Raw genomic sequence first — 19,160 nt, 5'->3', positions numbered from 1 at the left:
GTCTGAAGTGCTGAGTCAAATACAATGTGTGCATTTTCTTCTCTGTCTAGACTCAGCATTAAAACAATAAAAAAGTGAATTTAATAAAACATTTTGGTTTGGAGGAACCACTCGAGTTGTCTGACTTTGACTGCTGTGGTCCATTCTGTGCTGAGTGTGTCCGACCTTCACAGTGAGAGCTCTCTACTGTCATGCAAGGTCCGCAGCAGCGCCTTAACAAAGCTCTGCCACCATCACACCGTAGTGCTCTAATACCCATCTTGTAGCTGCATGATGTTGGTGTCGTAGTGTGTGATTTTACACTGTGTTATGGAGCTCAATAGGTATACACACAGCAGGAGCTTCACATACACACATTCATACAGCTGCGATTCGCCCTGCCTGCTCTGCTGGCTCACAGTGATCCTGTCTCGCCACTGTAATGCTTCTGTTACTACCTCTGATGGCAGCACAGCAGTGGGACGACTTTGTCCAATCATCATGCCTCTGTGACATTTATATTGGAGGCAGGATGTAAATATCATGCCTTCCACTGGCAGTATGAAAAGGGCTACTGTGTTTGGTTACTCTCATCACTGGACTGAGAGTTAGTGCATTTATGTTGGGTCTTTGTAATTAATATGACAGAAAATACAGTCTAGAGCTGCTCTTTATATTAAGTGTGCTTAAAATTTGTAAAAATTTGTTATGTATTGGTTGGTGGAATTAAAACTTAGCAATCATTACATATTGATACACCCCTTTTAAAAGATTATCTTTGGGACTTGGACGATGGGACCGTAGATAGAGCCAGGAAATGGGTTATGACATTTAGCAAAAAGAGATTTCTTAACTATAAGAAAAGAGGCCAGTGGATACATATAATGCAGTATCAAAAAACACATAATGTATTTGATTATTTGGAAATAAAAAAAAATCTGAATAGAATTACAGAAACACCAAGAAGTTATCTGTAACCATCATTTCAATCACTACCGGAGTGATGAGTGAGTGATCCCACAGGTATGAGGACATTTTTGAAGTTGTTGCGTTTTCTTTGTTTAGGCCCAACAACTACTTTTCAACTGGGTTTTGTTTTTGTTTTATACAGTCTATGGTTTTAGGTCACTGAGAATAGAAGTTTCTGGAAACACCTTCCAAGGTCTTGATTTCTGTAAACTGTTTATTCATCATAGTATCAAGAGTAGAAATGAAAGTTTAAATTCTGGCATACCTGCACATGGCAGCTGTTGTTTTTGTGTATTGTGCATGTGCAAAGATGGCAGGCTACCTTTTTTTTTTTTGTACATCTCTTTGATTCTGACTGTTTTCATTGCATGTCGAGAAGCATGTTGTTTATTATTAATGTACCATAACACAAGGGCACATCAATACAATACACTCCATTTTTTTATTTAAAAAATTAACCCCACTTTAGCAAATGCTGTTTAAAAACTACCACTCACTCTAGAAGATCAACATAAGTGCGCACTATATACTTTTTTAGTGTTTGACATGGCAGACTGAATGCATGTCCTTTACTGGCTTGGTATGTTTATGCAGGCGTCTTCAACCATTTCTGTGTTGTTGAGTTGATAGTAAAACATTCAAAATACCTCTGGTGTGTGGACCAGACTATTTCTTTAAACCCAGAAAAATATGAGAAACAACCATATACCTGTGGATGTAATCTTGGTGAATTAAAACCTGGGACAAACTTTCAATTTGCTTTGACTTTGGTGCTCTCTGTGGAGAAAGTAGTCCATCTTGTTTCTCTGTTGTGTAATCAGCATTTTTTTTTCATATTCTTTTCTTTTTTTTTTTTTTGAATAAATATCCCAACATGACCGTGAATCTTCTGTTAGTGACTTGAGAAGGACCCTGTGGCAGAGTTCACAAGTGTTAAAAATCACTAGGAAATATCAATCATGTGTTTGAGGCTCTTGTTTGCTTCTGTTGCTTATACATATTAATGTCAGTCTGTTTCATAACCAGCTAAAATCTCATCACAGGAGCTTTAAATAATAGATCAGTTGTTTTTTTAAGCAGAAATGTCAATGTTTGCTCGCTCCAGCTTCTTAAAAGTACAGATTTACTTTTTTTGGGGGGGGGGGAGATTTGGGTCTGTTCACTGGACTTAAGGATCTACTTGAGGACCCTACTTTGAAGTCTTTGATGATTTTTTCCCCACACTGGCAGCATAATAAACAAGAAGTAAAATAATACTTTGTTACTGTAAAGAAGTTCGAAAACAACAAACCTGTCTCCGTAGCTGTCTGCTCGCTGTGCGGAAGGACGACAGTCTCCTCAGGGCTGAACTTTCTGGAACGTAGGACGGACTCAGCATGTTTCTGTCCAAACTGTCTTCAGGACTTAGCCAGTGAGAAGGACGTCTGCTGGCACTGTCTGTGGGACCGAGCCTGAGCGAGGAGTGTCTGTCTATGCTGTGGCTGGACATGAGTGTAGGTCTTTCTGCTCCATGGTCTGGATTCAGCCTGTATCCATCCATGCTGCAAGTGGAGCTCAGTCTGTGTCTGTTAATCCGGTGAGCTGGGCTGAACCTGTATCCATCGATACTATGAGCTGAGTTGAGTCTGTGTCTGTTTGTTCTGTGAGCCGGGCTAAATCTGTATCCATCCATGCTGTTGGCTGGACTCAGCCTGAATGAAGAGTGTCTGTCGATACTCTGAGAAGTACTGAGGAAGATCTTTGGCCTGCTGCTTCGTCCAGATCCCAGTGAGGCGTGGCTGAAGGCCGGCAGAGCTCCAGGAACCTGCAGCAGAGAGCCACCTCCACTGGAGCCCAGAGAAGACATGGAGCCTGCAGAACAAAGATATGAAAGACTTAGAGTGGAAAAAGATAGAAAAAAAGGTTTTCTGGAAATGCAGTAGTTTGAAACTTTAGATGGTTTAAAAACTTGAGATATATATTCAAACACAGCTAACTATGATGCATTATTCCACCATGTTACAGCAACCCATCAGATCCTATACTTCTGAGGAGAGGTACATTGATGACTGAAAAGTTCTCTGGAAACATGAACTTCAATATCTATTATGTATTACAGCAAGTACATTTTTTTGTGCTATTTTCAAGCTAATGCACCGTTGACTTTATTCAGACTGTCATGCCTGATGAGCAAAAGCCAGTTTCTGGGAGTCATTAGGCGTGTTTCTGCCATACTTAGCCAGGAGCTGTAGGGAGTATTCAAACATCTTCACTTGGGGAGTTAAATGTCAAAACAAATAAAATGATAGTGTCTGGGACTTTACTTCATCTGCAAACATGGTTAATTCCTTCTGAAAGAACAGGGACAGGGTTGATATTTGGGAAAGGTGGAGCAGCAATGAGAAGACTCTTCTCATACCAGCACACAAGTTTGCCTTTACTTCATCAGGTCTTAAGATCCCAGAGGAAACTGAGACAAACATGAGCTGTAGGAAATTAAAATCCATCAAAAATAAGCTTCTTGGCCTCAAACTCACATCTACTTAGGGTGATAACACAGCTTATGAGTTTATGTGAAAGAAACTATGAGAATTGTGAACTGTATTTATAAAACTTGGTAAAGCGCATTGTTTGTACTGAACAGCACAGTCCTGTAACTGCAAATAAATAACTAGCGCAGTAAATATCTATCAATCTTTGCTGAAACTAGAGCCCAAATATTACCCCCCTGTTCGGCTGTGACCAAACACAGTTTGTTTGATTTTTTTTCACATGGAAGTCATGCAGTCAGACAACTCAACTTGTGTTTGATTCATTCTTTCATTCTTTCAAGATTTGGTAAAGATTTTTTGTTGGATGTCTGGGTGGTTGGAAGTGCAAGTGAGCAGGACTTGTGTGGGGCAGCGGTGGCAAAGAGAGACAGGAAATCATGCAACCTGAATGGACCACCTAATTCAATCAATGAATCATCAATCAAATCAAATAAATCAATCTTTACTTATGTCATGCTCATTAATGTGCTGGAGAGGGATGAGCAATTAATACTGTCTAACTGGAGACTGAACCAAAATCACGTCTCCTGTTATCTTGGCGCTGCCCCGTTGGCTGTGGCTGCCTTTTACAGCAGCTCTCTCTTTCTCTCTTCTTTGTCCGTTTCTTGTAATTTTTTTTGTCTCTTTTTCGTAATCTTTGTATTTGAAGTGGGTGATGACTTTGTATGGCTCATTTGTTGACACCAAACTTTTTTGTGGCTTCAGTGATATTTTTACTACTTTTTCTCCTGTGTTTGTCTGGAGATCCTACATGTAACCATGGCTGCATTGTTTACATGTAAACTCAGCTGTTTGCAGCCTGTAGCATGTCAAAGCTAACTGGTGTAAGGCCTGATGTCTTCCCACAAGGTGAGAAGAAGGAGGTGAGGATGACGTGCTGGTTCTCGTTATTGGAAATGTAAGATCTATCTCCAATAAGATAGACGAGCTAGCTGTGCTAACCCAGCAACAGAGGGAATACCAGAGGGCAGAGTAGCATCATGCTATTCATAGACATGGCTAACGGAGCTAACATCAGACACCAACGCCATGTTGGAAAAGCTTCACCTGCTATGAGCAGACAGGATCTAGGAGACAGAGACTGAACAGACTGCTGAAGAAGCTCAGTCCTGGACCCTGTGGAGGTGGAGGCTGGTTGAACTGGACAATGATGGACAAGCTGTCATCATCTATTTTCTTGTGGACCTTTTTGCACTTTCTATTCACTTTCTTACTTTTGTTTTCTTGATTGCTGCTGTCACTTTAATTTAGTTGTACTTGTTACAATGATTACTTGTTACAAGTTCTATTCTATTCAATTCTATTCAATTCTATTCATGCAGAACTTTGTATGGAGTAACACACCACACTCCCCTGATGATCAACCAGAACACTCTGTTGCTGGGGTATTGGTTTTGGGTTTATAGCACATCCATTGAGCACCGGTTATCTGGATCAAGCTGACTATGCTAAGAAGTCACTTAAAAAATATCAATGAGTTTCTCATAGATTTCATGTAATCACAGTTTTGAAACTTTCCATTTCATTAATGTTGGTGCCATGTGTTTGTGACAACTTTGTTTTAGTTTCCATTATTTTGTGAGAAAATACTACATAAATTTTGATTTATTGTTTAATTTCTAAGATACTTTAGACAATAGACTCATACCTAATGTCCAAGCATGCTCCCATAACGCTATTGTCATATCAGACCACGCCCCTTTAACTTTAGATTTGGTTTTGGGAGGAGATCATCATTTTTCTGTACCCTGGCGTTTTAACTCTCGTTTACTGTCTGATGATAAATTTGTTTCCTTTCTGTCAGCTAAAATAGACCTTTTTATAGCCACGAATGACACCCCCGACACCTCACCCTCCCTACTTTGGGAGACCTTTAAGGCTTTCATAAGGGGAGAGATTATGTCTTATACCAGCTTTGAAAGGAAACAGAGAAAGAAAAAATTAACCGAGCTGACAACCCGGATATTGCAGCTTGACAGTATGTATGCAGCCTCTCCCTCTCCAGCTATATATAGAGATCGCTTGTCCTTGCAAGCAGAGTTTGACAATCTCTCAGCTACTCAAGTCGAAGAAATGCTATTAAAATCACAGTACTCCTTCTATGAGCATGGAGACAAGGCGAGCAAATTACTTTCCCATCAGTTGCGCCAACTATCGTCTGCTCACCAAATTTCTCAAATCTCAACTCCCAGTGGTGTAACGACAGACCCGCAGGAAATCAATAATCAATTTAGAGATTTCTACTCTGCTCTTTACAGGTCAGAACAGGTGAGTGACTCTCCTCCCTTCACCTCTTTTTTTGACAACCTCCTTATTCCTAGTGTTGACGCACCATCCAAACTACAACTTGATGAACCTTTTACTGTTGAAGAGATTATACGAGCAACTGGTTCCATGCAGAGCTCCAAATGTCCTGGGCCGGACGGGTTTCCGGTGGAGTTTTATCGGAAATTTATGAGCAAAATAGCCCCTCTTCTCCTGAAATTGTTTATACACTCTTCTGATACCGGCTCCCTCCCTCAAACTTTATTACAAGCATCTATATCACTAATATTGAAAAAGAACAAAGACCCCCTTTCCTGTGGTTCCTATCGCCCGATCTCTTTACTCAATGTGGATTATAAGATATTTGCCAAGCTTCTAGCTTTACGACTTGAAACAATACTGCCATCTATTATATCCCCCGATCAGACAGGTTTTATAAAGAATAGACATGCCTTTTCCAATCTTAGACGCTTATTCAATGTGGTGTATAACTCCTCAAATTCTAATGACCCTGAAATAGTGATTAGCCTGGACGCGGAGAAGGCTTTTGACCGAGTCGAGTGGGGGTATCTTTTTAAGGTTTTAGAGAAGTTTGGCCTTGGACCAAAATTCATCTCCTGGGTCGCTCTACTATATACTGCCCCGCTCGCCTCTGTCAGAACAAACCAAAATTTTTCAGATTATTTCCTTCTCTCCAGAGGCACGAGACAGGGGTGCCCCATGTCCCCTTTACTCTTTGCCCTGGCCATTGAGCCCCTGGCCATTGCGCTCCGTTCCAATCCTAATATCTTTGGAGTGGTAAGACATGGTGTTGAGCAGAGGATTTCACTTTATGCAGATGATTTGCTCCTTTATATTTCCAGGCCCAATATCTCGGTACCTTCTGTGATCTCAACTTTAAAATTATTTGGCCTCATTTCCGGCTACAAACTGAATTTTGACAAGAGTGAGCTCTACCCTATAAATGCTGCTGCCCGTAATTTCCCGCTACATACTTTACCATTTAGGGTAGTTTTAAATAGTTTTATGTACTTGGGAGTCCAGGTCACTGATAAATTTGAATCTCTATTTAAGTGCAACTTTACTCCTCTTCTGGCAAAAGTACGACGGGACCTGGAGAGGTGGTCTTTACTCCGTTTATCTGTTGCTGGTCGTATTAATACCATAAAAATGAATGTCTTACCCAAATTTTCCTTTCTTTTTCAGTGTGTCCCAATTTTTATTCCTAAATCTTTTTTTCACAAACTAGACGGGATAATTGCAAATTTCATTTGGGAGGGGAAAATACCAAGAATTCGCAAAACCTATCTACAAAGACCCAAGAGGTTGGGAGGTATGGCCCTGCCCAACTTCCTTTTTTATTACTGGGCAGCTAACATACGTATATTTCAATATTGGCTACAGGCTGATGTATTGGGTGACACTCTGGCTTGGTTGAGAATGGAGGCAGCCTCCAGTTCTCCAGCTTCCTTAGCTGCACTGATTTACTCCCCTGCAGGACTCCCCCCCTCAGAATTCTGCAATAACATTTTAGTCAAGTCAAGTTTAAGAATTTGGAATCAATTTAGGCGTAATTTCGGGTTACTTACCTTTTCATTACAAGCCCCTATATTTAGAAACCCTGTCTTTCGACCCTCTATTGTAGATGAAGCCTTCTCTGTTTGGTGCAAACACAGCATAAAATCATTTAACGACCTATTTATCAATAACACTTTTGCCTCCTTCCAGCAGCTCTCTTCAAAATTTAGCATCCCAAATAATCATTTCTTCAGGTACCTTCAGATACGTAGCTTTATACGAGATACTCTTCCCCAGTTCCCCTCACAACCCCCATCTCACAGGATTGACACATTTTTGCTCCCTCCTTCTCCATCAAAAGGTGTTATTTCAAGTTTGTATGAGAAAATATTTTCGCTTAAAGACTCCTCACTTTCAGCTTTAAAACAATCTTGGGAGCAGGATGTTGGTGAGGAAATCAGTGAAGATCAGTGGGATCAGATCCTCCATCGAGTGCACTCGTCCTCACTGTGTGCAAAACACGGTTTAATTCAATGTAAAATCATTCATCGGGTTTATTGGACCAAACTTAAACTTTCTCAAATATATCCTGACGTCAGTCCTGCTTGTGAGCGATGCAAACAGGCACCCGCTTCACTAATCCACATGTTTTGGTCCTGTCCATCTCTCCAGAACTACTGGTCACAGGTTTTCAATACTTTATCAAGGGCACTACAGGTTCGTCTGGATCCAGCTCCATTAGTAGCTCTTTTTGGAGTACCACCGCCCTCAATAGGCCTCCCAAAGCTTAAAACTGATTTTGTAGCTTTTCTCACTTTGTTAGCTAGGCGACAGATATTGCTACGCTGGAAGTTATCATTCCCCCCGTTACATGAAGCTTGGATCAGGGATGCTCTCCACTTTAGTAAGTTGGAGAAGATTAAACACACACTGAGAGGATCCACTACTAAATTCACCAGAACTTGGCAACCTTTCTTTGATCTTATTAACGTTATGTAGGCCCTAGCTGGCTTATGATAGAGGTTACTCCTTAGCCCACTTAAGGTGACTTTTATGCGGCCCTTTTGTCCTTTCCTTTTCTCTTGTAACTGCTGTCTTTTCAGTAGCTATCCATGTGGTTTTAATTTCGGGGGTTGGTGGGACTATATGCCAGTGACTTTTTGTGTCTATGCCCTCTGAGTGCCTGGAACTGATCATGATCATTATCATTACCTGTAATGATACCCTAAGGAAGACCACATTTTGTTTTGTTGTTAATGATTTTGTTTTGCTTTGGTAAGTGTTCTCAGAAAGTTTTTAATTTTGTCTTGCTCAATTTTCTGGCACAAATAAGCACTTCTTAATAGAAATACCAATGTCTGATTTGCTAGATAGCAGTGCACTCCCTCTTCTGGCCTCCTGCTTCCTCACTTTTTATTAGCATCATTATCATTATTATATTGTCATTGCTTAGTTTATTATTTTTTTTATTATTATTATTGCTAGTTATTATTACTTATTATATTTTTATTTTTATTTTTTTATCATTATTATTACTATTAGTAATCATTATAATTAGTATTTTTATTTATTTTTTTATTATTTTTTTTTTTATCCTTGTGGTTGTTTTAAATATGAGTTTCTGTGTTTCTTTTTATATAATATTTGTTATTATTATTTATTTTATATTTATTTAATTATTCATGTATGTGTATGTTTGTATGTATTTGTATGTATACATACATGTATATATGTGTGTATGTATTCATGTGTATGTATATATATATTTATTCTTTTATTTATTTTAGGTATTTTTTTTTTTAATTATTTGTTTAATGTTATAATTATTATTTTTTATTATAATTATCATTATTATTTTTTAATTTATTTATTTCACTGTCATTGTTTCACTTTACTTCTAATTCTTATAACGGTATTTTACTATTAATTTATTTCTTAGTTTTCATTGTTATTATTACTTTGTATATGTATGTGTATATAGCTTATTATTTTCTTTTCCTTTTCTCTAAATATTTTAAATATTTAATTGAATTATTATTATTTTTTTTTCTTTTCCATTTTTTTTTTTATTTTTATTTTTATCTTATTTTTTTTAAATTATTATTACTATTATTATTATTTATCTTACCTTATTTTATTTATTCATTTATTTTTATTTTTTATTTTTTATTTTTTTCTCTCTTATGAAAAACTTAATGCAGATTTGGCCCTTTTTGGGGGGGGGGGGGGGGGGGGGGGGGGGGTTATATGCAATTTCATTGTAATAAATGGTAAATTTTTGCTCACCTTGTGCCAAAAATTCAATAAAAAAGAATGTTGAAAAAAAAAAAAAAAAAAATAATTTCTAAGATACTTTAATTATTTGTGAATTTATAGATTTTCTACTACACATTTATTTTATTGAAACTATGATATTTGGGAGTGGTTCTTCTTGTTTTCGTTTAGTTGTGTGGACCCCAAGAAGGCTAAAAACCACTTTGTGTAATCTAATGTGGATCCTAATAAAGAATGGATAAGATCTGGTCCCACTTCACAGACCAGACTGCGTCTTACCTCATCAAATTTGGAGGGTTCATTTGACAGGTGTTGTGAGGTGATGCATGTCAAGTTGTGTGCAGCACAAGTTGCCTGCCTGAACTATTCTGCGGGGGTATCTTTGTTTTTTTCTGTTGTTGTTTTTCTTCTTTCCTGAACGCTCTGCTTACTGGTTGCAGCTACATGGCTGGTTTATGGCTATGAGGAATGACAACTAATAACTAGAAAGTTGAGGCCAAATTTTGAAAATAAAATAACAATATAGGAGCCAGAGGACAATAGTGTCAGTGAAGAGTATGGCCAGTACATCAAATCCAGTTATCCCATATCTTAAAGCTCCACCTCTCTCATCCTAAAAAGAAACAATACACAAAGGACTGGGAAGTCATTTTCACATATGAAGATGATACATTAATATTTCTAGTTGATTGAGATTAGACACAAGGAAAAATAAAACCTACAAATTTTAGTACATGTCTAACTCAGTGTTAGACTTTCTTGTGTGATGTCAAAAGTGGAAATACTGAGGAGTGCGTAAAAGCAGCAGCACTGTAGAGAAAATATATGCTCCACAGGCGAACACTAATCCCACCAAATTGTCACCAACATTAAAAAATATCTCCCTCTTTGAGGTCTATAATGACACTGCCTCCAGTCGTACCTTATTACACTTTAACTGGCTTCTCTGCTATTTCAGGAAGCAATAATCTTTACAGCGTCAGTTGGTGGTTACAGCAGAGTGAAAACTGTTCTTTAATTTAATCGGTTATAGGAGAGGAAAAAAAAACAGCCAAACTACCTGAGTAGCTGTAGACAGAGTAGGACTCCTGGCCAATAGGAGGATAGGGGGAGCATCTGAGTGGCTGAACGTAGCTGTCACTGGGGAGAGACAGCATGCGTCCCATACTCTGCAGGTTGCCATGGGAACTCTTCTCATCCTCCACCTGCACCTGCCGCACGAAAAAATCGTTATTGTCATCGTTTTTGTCACCTCTACTCCCCTCTTCCTCTCACACCCTGTCTGTTACCTGAGCAGGTGTGTCAGCGTTCGGGCCCTGCAGGTCTCCACCCAATGACGCCATGCTCTGACGTCGGTTGGCCTCCTCCCTCTCCTCCCTCTCCCTCCTTTCCTCCCTTTCCTCCATCTCCTCCAGCTGCGCCTCCTTGTTGCTGTCCTCCAGGTGCTTCATGAGAACAGCCACGACAACGTTGACGAGCACAAACTGAGCGGTGAGGACAAAGGTGACAAAGTAAACGGGGGAGATCAGGGGCAGGTAGGTGAGGCAGTGGCGGTCCTGCGGTCGACACTCTCGAAGTGTGTCCTGGACGACAACAGTAAGAAAAGAGGATTACGATTAGAAGGGAAGGATGATGATAACAGATGAAGGTGTTTAAGGTGATCTTTTATTGCTCTATGCTACACTTCCTCTCTTCTCCAACAGGGGGAGATGTTGATCTTAGTGTGAGCAGAGTGCCAGCTTGTCACAGAAGAGTAATATTACACTCTCCTAACCCTCTAATGTCAGCAGCTTTTAGTCTGTCATAAAAACAGTGATCTTCTCTCTGCTTAATGCTAGGCCCGTCTAATAACCGGTGCTGCCAGACACACACATATGCGCTAACACAAACACAGGCTTTTTCCTCCATCCGTCTTCTTTAAAAAACTCCCACAGAGCACAGGACAGAAAGGAAAAATAACCTTCATAATCCCATTCCAGTTGTCCCCAGTAGACACCCTGAAGAGTGTGAGGAAAGCCATGCCGAAGTTGTCAAAGGTGGCGTGGCGACTGAGACCCTCACATGGGTTTTCTTCTGAACACTCTGAAAGAGGATAAAGAGAAGGGCAAAGAGTATTAAAGGCAGTAAGTGAGTGAGAAGAAGACGAGGGTGGAGAAGAAAGAGAATTGTGTGCAGATTACAGCTCTGATTATAACACTGATTCTAAATTGGCATAATTAATGTAAGTAACAACACAATTTATGCATGTTACATAATCCTCCGATATCTCGCTAGAGTCAGCTGTGGCATACACACGTATCAGCATCAATTTTTATGCATGCACACACTCACATGCTTGCACATTTTCACACCCACACCCACACACGCACTCAAGCACATGCATGCATGTCTAGCACACACACACACTAACCCAGTTTTCCAAAGAGCTCAACTCCCAGAGCTGCATAGATGAAGAACAGCAACATGAAGAGCAGACCCAGATTCCCCACCTAGACGGACATGTGACACGCACACACAGATATATACAGTGTATGATACACAGAAAAATAAAGACATGTACTGTATACATCAAGGGAGACGCACACATGCAAACAGATAGAGAGAGGCTGTAGACAGAGACTGCTAAGCCTTACTGCATCGATGTTTTAAACATCTTGAGAAATATAAAAAATTCCTCTTTTTGTTTGGAGCTCTATTATATCTTAGATTTCAAGTTTGAGAAACAGAGGTGCACTTGCCTGGATCCAGTCCTCAGGAACCACTAACTGTCCTGTTTATTCCAATCACAAAGCAATATTCGGGGACTTGGCATCCTTCCCCCATGCTAAGAGCTATGAAGAATTTCAAGATGAAGTGCAGCGGGAGAAGCAGCACCGCAAAGACCAGGGTTCAATCCCCAGCAATAATCCATCACTTCAAAGACAACTGGCATTATTCGTGGGTGGGAAAGCAGTGTACGGGTCTCGGGGGTATTCTGCTGCACTAGATATTCTTAGAGGTTTGGATGTAGACCAACACTGGATCAATGAGCGATAGTACTCGAAGATCCTAGCATTACCTTCTCAAACCTGGGAGGGAATTTTAAAGTGGTTATAATTCAGCTGTTGTTAAAGAGCAGGACCTCCGATACCTAATATCTCCCTGCACTGAATACCTGTTAGGTCTCATTTACCCAGCACCATTCTCCCTCCTCCCCCTTTCCCTCCTTCCTGTCTCATTGCTCATAGCATTCCCTGTGGATTTACTGAGCCAGGAGCTGTAGTGTCTCTTTCCTGGAAATTTCCCCTTATCCAGAGTTCACCATTCTCATTCCCATATCACTAAATGAACCATTTGTGTTCACACATTTAAAAATGTGTTTTCACCACAGGAACTTCCTCAAGAGATGGGGAACATTTTAAGGAAGTCTAAACAAAGACGTGGCTGAATTGTGTTTCATGGACATTATTCTGAGGCCAAAAGAGAAAACATCTTTGGGACGACTTCTTTCATATTAACTAAGACTTCTTTGTCATTTTGTTTTTTGTTCATTGGGGGCTTCCCATTATTTCCTCTTGGCAACTACATTTTTTTTTAAATCTGCAACTTCAACTTTCCTTTAGCTTGCTGTGCTTCAACACATCAATGTGGATACACAAGAAAGCATACAACAGATGGAGTGACAACAAAGTTAAGGCTCTTTTGAGGATTTTTAATGAGGATGAAATCCAGCAGGGACATGGAAACCTGTCTGTCTACCCATCAGTTCAGACAACATCAAAGTTCTAGTATGTTCATTGGACTAAATGGCCTGATTTATGTAGGTCTTTTAAATCTTGTAGAAATACAGACACCAACAGGCTGGAGGAAACCTCCGATAGCTTAGAAAGTAAGTTCCTGGGACAAGAGTTTAGGGTACTTTCGGCGGAAACACAACCCTAACTTCAGACATAGCAGTGTATGAGCGCAATAATAATGTTGATCTGGTAGCATGTTCAAAATCTTAACATGTTAATATTTAGTCGTTGATTGAATAGAGTAGATCCAGCTTTTTAGTTTTCTAATTAATTTCTGAATAAACTTCTTTAAAAGTCTTTAATCATTCTATATTAATTGCCAATTGGTTTCCATTTGCTGATAAGGTCAATGGGAAAGCAGCAATATCAGTTGTTTTATTTTAATCACAATTAACCCCTCAGATTTCACCAAACTTTGCAGAAAAAAATAAAACTTAGACTGACAATAGTTTCATCCAGATCTTGGGGCTTACATTTTCAGCTGGTCACATGTTTATAAATCCATTATTTTGCTTTTCAAAAACAGTTTTCAGTTGTTGTTTTTAAGTGATTCCTACAGCTTACATAACGACAGTGAACAGCTAGCTTTGTGATGCCTCATGACATCAGTTTAAGTTACTGCACCTATAGGCTTGGCTCGTGGGTTGTAGCTCAAATTCAAGGTAGTTTTGAACATTACTTTGACTCCTCATCTGAGCCATCTGGAAGTTTTATGGCATGTATTGTGCTGATGAAAAATGTTTTTTTAGTATGCTATTTTCCATAACCTTTTCCATTATCTCACCTCACTCATACTTTTGCCCTAAAAATGAGTTCAATGCTTTTTTCAATCAAAGCTTCTGTGAGGAACTTTCAGTGTGTTCATTTTGTCACCATCTGTGGTCAAAATGGTCTTTGCTTATTTTGTATGTTTCCTTAAAAATATCTCATTATGCTTTTTTTAAAAGTCAAGTGTTTTGATAAATTGCCAATGCGTTTTGTTTTTCGATCATCTAACAGCACAAAACAAGAGCTGTTGGCAGGATAATTTGTTTGGCATTGGCAGAGAAAATAGGGTAAAATTTTCATGGGCTCACTCTCATACAGCTAAATGCATGTTCCTAACAAATGTGGCACAATCCAGAAGAGAAATGAAAAGGCTTTCCAATAGAGTAAGATATATTGAAAAGAATCACTTTTATAAGGAGAAATGACCTAACAAATGCAAACTTTTCCTTACTTTAGTGGAGGGATAGACCGATTATTGGCCGTGCAGATTACAGGGGCCGATATTTGGCATTTTGGGGCATATCGGTATTGGCCATTTTTTTTAAACCGACGGCCGATATGACACCCATTCAAAACTGTGTTGTTTTGGCTCTGATGCTTCTCTGCACAGAATTTCCTGTCTACAGTATGGAAGCCCTAGATGGTCATTTAAAATCAGTCATGAAAAACCAAACAGAAAATTAATTCAACTGCATTACATGCCAGCAAAAGGCAGCACAAACTCAATTCTGTCCAGTTTTATTTCAGTTACATAGAAATTTTGGATAACTTTATTTACTGTAGAAAACTTTAGTTATTTTTTAAGTTTTCATTTAACTTTATAAAACATGCTGCTAAGCCTGGGAGCTGTTTAATAAACATATGCGTGAAGACATTAAATGCAGTTTGTGGAAGTGCAAGTGTTGGAGTTTGTATTGTTCAAATTTTTTTACGCCAATATTTTCACTTGGACTGCAAATTAATATCGGCTTCAATTATCGGTTATCGGCCTCCTTGCTCACTAATAATCAATATCGGTATCAGCCCCAAAAAATCCATATCGGTCTATCTTTACTTAAGTGTTAAGTTTATACAGTGATACTCACTCTTCTTTTTGATGGTCTTGATTTCTTTTTTTTAGGTCATAGAGTGACATAACAATATGAGTTTGTTTGATAACCAGAGTCAAAACCCACACAGGAGCTTTAGGGACCACCCTTATCTAAATAGCCTCACCACCTTCAACAGAAACCAGCTCTGTTCATGTGAATTTGAGGTGATACTTCTGACTGTACCTTATAGCTGTTAATGAGATCTTTGTGAGCCTTAACACGTTGTTCAGCTGAGGATAACGATAATGATGCCGATACTAACTTTTGAATTATCTGATCATAAACCAAAGCTGATGATGATAGCACTCACTGAAAGAAAGAAGATCTCTGAAGTCATTACAGTTCGTCCTCTGAGGTCCATTATAAACTCTAACAGGTCTTTTGTTACACAGGAGAGCACTCACGTCCAGAGCTGCTCAGCTCAAGCCAATCAGATTTGTGACAGCATTTCTACCAGGTTGCTGTGTGTAGCTCTTAGCATTGTGTTAATTGCTCCTCCTCACTGTGCGAGCACTCGAGCAGAAGAGGAAAAATGCTGCTGCTGTGATAACTTGACAGAGTTTTACAATCCTGCCTCAAAGGGGAATAAATTGCTGAGTGGAGTCTTTATGTACGATAAGCTTTCAAGCTGGACTTTCTGCCTCATATTTTATCGCCTCACAGATAGCCAACAGCAAAACAATGGCACCAAAGCCACTCTGAAAAATTAAAAGACCAGCAAGCAGCCTTGAGCTAATAATAGGATGTTTTTATTTGGTGACACTGGTTTAACACTGAGCAGTCTTTCGGGGAGGGGGGGTGTGTGTTCAGTGGTGCTAGTAAATCATCTGGGGGGAAGCCTGTGCCAGCCCTGATAAATCGCGAGATAAAACAAGCTGTCTACAGTCCGTCGGATCTGGAAACCAGGCTGGCAGTTAAAGAAACATCTTATATTTCCCAGCATGAGTGTTGCCTCTTACCTGAGGCAGAGCTTGCATGACTGTGTCCAGCAGAGCTCTCATTCCTGTGGCCATCTTCAACAGCTTCAGCACTGAAACATCACAGTGTGTCAGCTCTGATCAGCCACATAGCATCCTGTGAGTGTGTGTCATTGTGTTTGAGTTTTTTTGTGTACCTCTTGTTATTCTTAGGACTCTCATGATGCGAATAATGGTGGGGTTGATGGGCAGGGAGGCATTCAGGTCTATTTCCTCCAGAGTGATTCCCATAATGGACATCAACACAATGGCGAGGTCCAGCTGGTTCCATCTAAACAAACACTCAAACAATTTCAGCTTTTCCCAGGACGTTTGAAAGTGTCTTTGTATTTATATAAGACCTTGAATACCTCTCTTTAAAGAAGCGGCGGAGGCCAAAAGCGATGAGTTTGAGGATGGCCTCGATGACAAAAACCACGGTGAAGACATAATTGCAGTACTTCAGAATCTCCTCCAGATACTGTGGGACACAGACAAAAGAGACTCTCACACTTCAAAAGGTCCCGCTGTGGCTGTACTGTACCGCCACACTCGGCTTCATTACTATGGTTCTAGGGCAGGTGGAGGAAGGTGTTGCCATGGTTACCTGAGGCTGGTTGTAGTGCTCCATGCTCATGGTGAGGAGGTTTGTGAAGATGATGATGGTAATAAAGAGATCCAGGTAGTTGCTGGTGCACACAGTGTGGATGGATCGACGCAGCGGGGAGTAGTCGGCGTAGTACGGCTTCTCCTGGGCCCCTGCATCACACACACACACACACACACACACACACACACACACACACACATACACACACACACACACACACACACACACACACACACACACACACACACACACACACACACACACACACACACACACAATCATTAAAACGCTTCTGAGAGAAAGAAAATATATCAGCTATGAGGTCACTGATGAAGAGCGTGCCAAGTGGGTGCACTGCTGTGTGTGTAAGTGTGCATATGTGTGCGTGAAGACTAAAAGTGCCACCTCAGGGGTTTAGTCCAATCCATCACACACACACACACACACACACAGCCACACACACACTTCATGGCACCTCAAGGTGTCTTTGGGCAGAAACCCTCGCTGTCTGCTGCCAGACAGTTAACGGACGAAGAGGAAAGCACTACAAGAGATTACAGTGCAGAGAGGGAAGGACAGAGGGACATACAAATGAGGAACAGAGTGTGTGTGCATCAATGTGTATCAGAAATTATGTATGTATTCATACAGTATGTATGTAGAGAGAGGTTTATCATGTGTGTGTAATGTTATATACATTTATCATGATGTATGAGGCAGCTGTGGCTCAGGAGGTAAAGCGGAGAGCCACACAACAGGAATATCCTGTGAGGTGTAATGGAATGAGATGACGATGATGAGTCCCGCACGGCATAGCCATTAGTGTGTGAAAAGGTTGACATACAGTGTGTAGCCCGTTGAGGGGTTAAAACTATGAGGAAACATATTTTTGTTTTTCTAGGTTTGTGTAAGACTTCGTAGTTTAATAGAGATGCCACTCTACAGTCGACTATTGCTGAAGATAAACATATTTGATAAATAGATTTTAACACAATCAGGCAACCTTGTGACACTGGGACTGGGAACTTATTACTTAACATCAGCACCAGATCTCACTAACCCTCAGTGTCTGTAGAAAAAAAACGCTTCACACTTCAGTTATACATCAGCCATTTTTTTTAAGAGTTTGCCATTTTACAAACTGCAGTATGTGTGACTTATGTGCCTAAAAATGTACAGACTAAGTGGATATACTTAATTTATTTATGATACCAAACAGCATGTTTCCTTGTTTTGATTTTACATCTGTATGACATTCTTCTCTTCTTCTCTTCTTCTTCTACATTATGATGCCTAAAAGGAATATTCTCTTTGATGTTTAAAACTCTTCATTTAAGATTTTCATTTGTTGTGTTATTAACAGTGCACATGTCTAGTCTTTGGCTTTTATTGATGCAAACATCCTTCTTAAGAAAGCATAAAACACTACGTTCTAGAAGTATAAATGAATTTGTAATTTTAAGCTACTCTGAGGATGTTTTAGTTGAATATGAAAGATGGAGAGGGGGATTCAGACTATAATGGTACAAAATGCTTTATTGTTCTCGCTTGTATATCTATTTAAGTTCCTGTAGAGCAGATGTGTTTGCTGAATGTGTGGTTCATGGCTGTCTTGTTCAGCAATAGTTTCTGCCCCAATGCTTTGAGATGCACCACAAACCTGGGGTGTGGTTTTCAAATCTTTAATGTAAGCAACAGAAGTGCTACCTGTCCACTATGTATAAGAATAATAAAGGAGAAGATGAGGACAGCTGTAACAGGCGTCTGTTTGGGATGCCCCAGGGAAGGAAGTGAGATGCTCAAATAAGCTACTTGGACTGTTGCTACAATTACATTACTATCAGCAAGCTAACCAAGTTAGCCACCAAGGTGATTAAAAAACTAGGTCTGACAAGAAGTGGTTGGTTTGTGAGTATTTTTGAGTTACTTGACTCTTGCAGTGACACCCCCATAGTGAGATCCGTGGTTTGTATTTACACAGGACACACAGTGCTGTAACTTCACTGATCATTTAAAATATCAGATACTGGGACCAGGAAGAAATTAATGTTAAACTGAAATGTGTTTTCTGCATATGCAAAAGGTCTCACAGAGTCAGTTGAGGTTCATACAGTTAAAAGTTTAAGTGAAGTCATCTAAAAACTAGGAATCTCCAGATCAGATCACGTGATTGGATATCAGAGCCAATCACATGACTTGATCGGAATCTGACATAATATATATATATTTACATATATACAAATATATATAACCTATTGGTTACCTCTGGCACAGAGTCAGACTGTCTCAACCCCACACAGAAACAATGCAGGGCATGACATCACAACAGTGACACTATTGGTTGAATGTTGTAAAGTAGAGCAGAACATGGCAGGAGCTTTAAGCTGGGAGCGCAATTATCAGAGTCGAAGTATTTGATTGGA

General features: G+C 39.7%; 1 protein-coding gene across 2 annotated transcripts in view; it reads right to left on the bottom strand.

The window, feature by feature from the left end:
• LOC141808565 (voltage-dependent T-type calcium channel subunit alpha-1H-like) overlaps positions 1-19,160 on the bottom strand; it is a 54,820-nt gene that overhangs the window by 1,606 nt on the left and 34,054 nt on the right. Inside the window, exons 24-32 of one of the 2 annotated variants that reach the window (XM_074695237.1) lie at positions 16,735-16,886; positions 16,499-16,608; positions 16,286-16,419; positions 16,131-16,201; positions 11,947-12,025; positions 11,497-11,618; positions 10,826-11,119; positions 10,597-10,747; positions 2,240-2,799 (exon numbers count right to left, since the gene is read on the bottom strand). In XM_074695237.1, coding sequence (XP_074551338.1) covers positions 2,240-2,799; positions 10,597-10,747; positions 10,826-11,119; positions 11,497-11,618; positions 11,947-12,025; positions 16,131-16,201; positions 16,286-16,419; positions 16,499-16,608; positions 16,735-16,886 — 1,673 coding nt within the window. The remainder of the gene's footprint in view (positions 1-2,239; positions 2,800-10,596; positions 10,748-10,825; positions 11,120-11,496; positions 11,619-11,946; positions 12,026-16,130; positions 16,202-16,285; positions 16,420-16,498; positions 16,609-16,734; positions 16,887-19,160) is intronic. The other variant, XM_074695229.1, reaches the window with a different exon arrangement.

The sequence above is a fragment of the Halichoeres trimaculatus genome, unplaced genomic scaffold, assembly GCF_033239565.1.
Source record: "Halichoeres trimaculatus isolate MK-OKI-2021-1 unplaced genomic scaffold, fHalTri1.1 fHalTri1_scaffold_2, whole genome shotgun sequence".
NCBI classification, from domain to species: domain Eukaryota; kingdom Metazoa; phylum Chordata; class Actinopteri; order Labriformes; family Labridae; genus Halichoeres; species Halichoeres trimaculatus.
Note: the sequence above shows the minus strand (reverse complement) of the source record. Positions and strands in the feature narration are given on the sequence as shown.